The sequence below is a fragment of the Genypterus blacodes genome, unplaced genomic scaffold (assembly GCF_046128005.1).
Source record: "Genypterus blacodes isolate CSIRO-AG114 ecotype Tasmania unplaced genomic scaffold, CSIRO-AGI_Gbla_v1 ptg000487l_1, whole genome shotgun sequence".
Lineage (NCBI taxonomy): Eukaryota > Metazoa > Chordata > Actinopteri > Ophidiiformes > Ophidiidae > Genypterus > Genypterus blacodes.
The window spans coordinates 45001-47500 of NW_027467246.1; the positions used below are offsets into that span (position 1 = coordinate 45001).

Here is a 2500-nt window from a genome sequence, read left to right on the forward strand (position 1 = left end):
GAACAAACAGGAGAAAAGTAGAGAGGTTTGAATTCTGTTCCATTTAAAAACGTTATGAACCTTTTAATGAGTTAAAATAAGAAGCTTTGTCTCAAAGCAGATCTTGGGTTGGAAGATTGTCCACTTCTCCTCCTCTCCCTCTCCTCCTCTCCCTCCAGCTCCTGTCCACATGACAGACAGCCTGAGGCCACGCCCACTCCTGATGGGAACTGACCAACCATCCAACTCCTGTATCAGCTGACGAGCGGCCAGAGACGCCAATGCTAATTCATTAGCATCTCATTTAGCAGCCCGGGGGGCACGACAGGAAATGGGAGCTGGACCATGATGCCCCCCCCCCACCCCCCCCCGCCTGCCTGGAGGGCTGCTGCTAATTGGGTCAGGATCATACACACAGATAATGGTCACACACACACACACAGAGGAGGTGTGTGAGCATCATCCATGTGTGTTTGTGTGTGTGTGTGTGTGTGTGTGTGTGAAGAGGAAAGTTCTCCCCTGAGGCTGTGAAGTTAAAACATTTGAAGCCAAAACAAGCTAGCAGTTTAAGTTATTTCAAAATAAAGTTTCTAAATTGAGTGTAATGAGTTCAGTCAGTCAGCACAGCGCCCCCTGCTGTGGGAGTGTTTGCAGCTTTTTTTCGATAAAATGACGAACAGCACATTTTTTTATCTCATCATTTTGACTTTTGTCTTTTAATTGAACCTGATATTGTTTTATTTAATCAAGCCGACCTGTTTGTCTCTTTACTGATCAGGATTCTGAATTTTGAATAAATAAAATAAAAACTACTTTCTAGATAACTTTCCTGAGTTTTTATTTTTTCTAGATGTCTAAAGTTCTAAAAGGATTTTTTTCTGGATTTTGCATGAATAAAATGTGTGAGGGTTGATTGATAAGTTATGCACCCGTGAGGAGGTGAGAAAGACTACAAGTCACTTTATCTCTACAGCCCAAACACATCAGCAGGTCCAGACCCTCAGAGCCCAGACCCTCAGAGCCCAGACCCTCAGAGTCCATTCCCTCAGAGTCCAGACCCTCAGAGTCCAGACCCTCAGAGTCCAGACCCTCAGAGTCCAGACCCTCAGAGTCCATTCCCTCAGAGTCCAGACCCTCAGAGTCCAGACCCTCAGAGCCCAGACCCTCAGAGTCCAGACCCTCAGAGTCCAGACCCTCAGAGTCCATTCCCTCAGAGTCCAGACCCTCAGAGTCCAGACCCTCAGAGCCCAGACCCTCAGAGTCCAGACCCTCAGAGTCCAGACCCTCAGAGTCCAGAGCCTCAGAGTCCAGACCCTCAGAGTCCATTCCCTCAGAGTCCAGACCCTCAGAGAGGAGTCCATCATGGTCTCTGTGTGGATGCTGATGCTGATTACACGCTCAAATTTTTCCTATCCAACATGTTTGTGCGCCACACATTCCTGCAGCCTTGGTGGAGGCGTGGCTCTGGGAGCTTTCATTTAACAAGAGAGGGAAAGAGGGGAATAGTAAGTCAATAAATAAATCAATCCCACATGATGCTGGCTTCCTGTGGTCTGCTGTGTGATGCAGCTGAGGCAGTCTGAGGGCCGAGCCACATCTGAGGGCGTGGGTGTGGTGAGCTGAGGCCTGGAGCCAGGGGGGACCATCCAGACCACATGGGTCCTGGTGAAAGTGAGGATTAGTCCAGGATCTGAGCCTGACACCAAACTGGCTCTCTCTCTACCCCCCCCCCTCTCTCTCTCTCTCTCTTTCTCCCTCTCTCTCTCTCTCTCTCTCTCTTGTTTTCAGACTTCCTGTGTCCTCATGCTGAATTCATGTCTGACCTCTTCATCCCCTAAACCCTCAGTTTGACCCCCCCGTCAATCTGCAGCTATGACAGGAGTGTGTGTGTGTGTGTGTGTGTGTGTGTGACCCTTGCCCCCCCTAACCTAACAACTATCTTCTAACATGTCAACAAGAGCAACCAAACCAGATCAGCAGCTCCTGTGAGCTGGTGTGAGGGAGGGGGTGAGGAAGGTGAGGGGGTGAGGAAGGTGAGGGTACCTGTGCAGGTGGCCGAAGAGCAGTCTCATGGTGTCCTGGTTGGGTTTGGGGAGCTGATGGACCAGATCCCTCACAGCCTGGACCTTCTGCTTTGGCTCCTTCACCCCTGTGCAGAAGAAGAGTCTGATCGGTTATCAATGCTGTGATAGATCCTCTAAACAGGTCCCAGGTTAACATCACAACAACCAGGTTCAGGTTCAGGTTCAGGTTCATTCCTGCTCATGATGTCACTCATTCTAGACCACAACCACCCTGACTACAGCCACACAACCACCCTGACTACAGCCACACAACTACCCTGACTACAGCCACACAACAACCCCGACTACAGCCACACAACCACCCTGACTACAGCCACACAACTACCCTGACTACAGCCACACAACTACCCCGACTACAGCCACACAACCACCCTGACTACAGCCACACAACCACCCTGACTACAGCCACACAACCACCCTGACTACAGCCACACAAC

General features: G+C 50.1%; 1 protein-coding gene across 1 annotated transcript in view; it reads right to left on the reverse strand.

Moving 5' to 3' along the window:
- The window catches only part of arhgap15 (Rho GTPase activating protein 15), a 24699-nt gene that overhangs the window by 2453 nt on the left and 19746 nt on the right, over positions 1-2500 (reverse strand). Inside the window, exon 11 of the mRNA XM_076139935.1 lies at positions 2023-2128. Coding sequence (XP_075996050.1) covers positions 2023-2128 — 106 coding nt within the window. The remainder of the gene's footprint in view (positions 1-2022; positions 2129-2500) is intronic.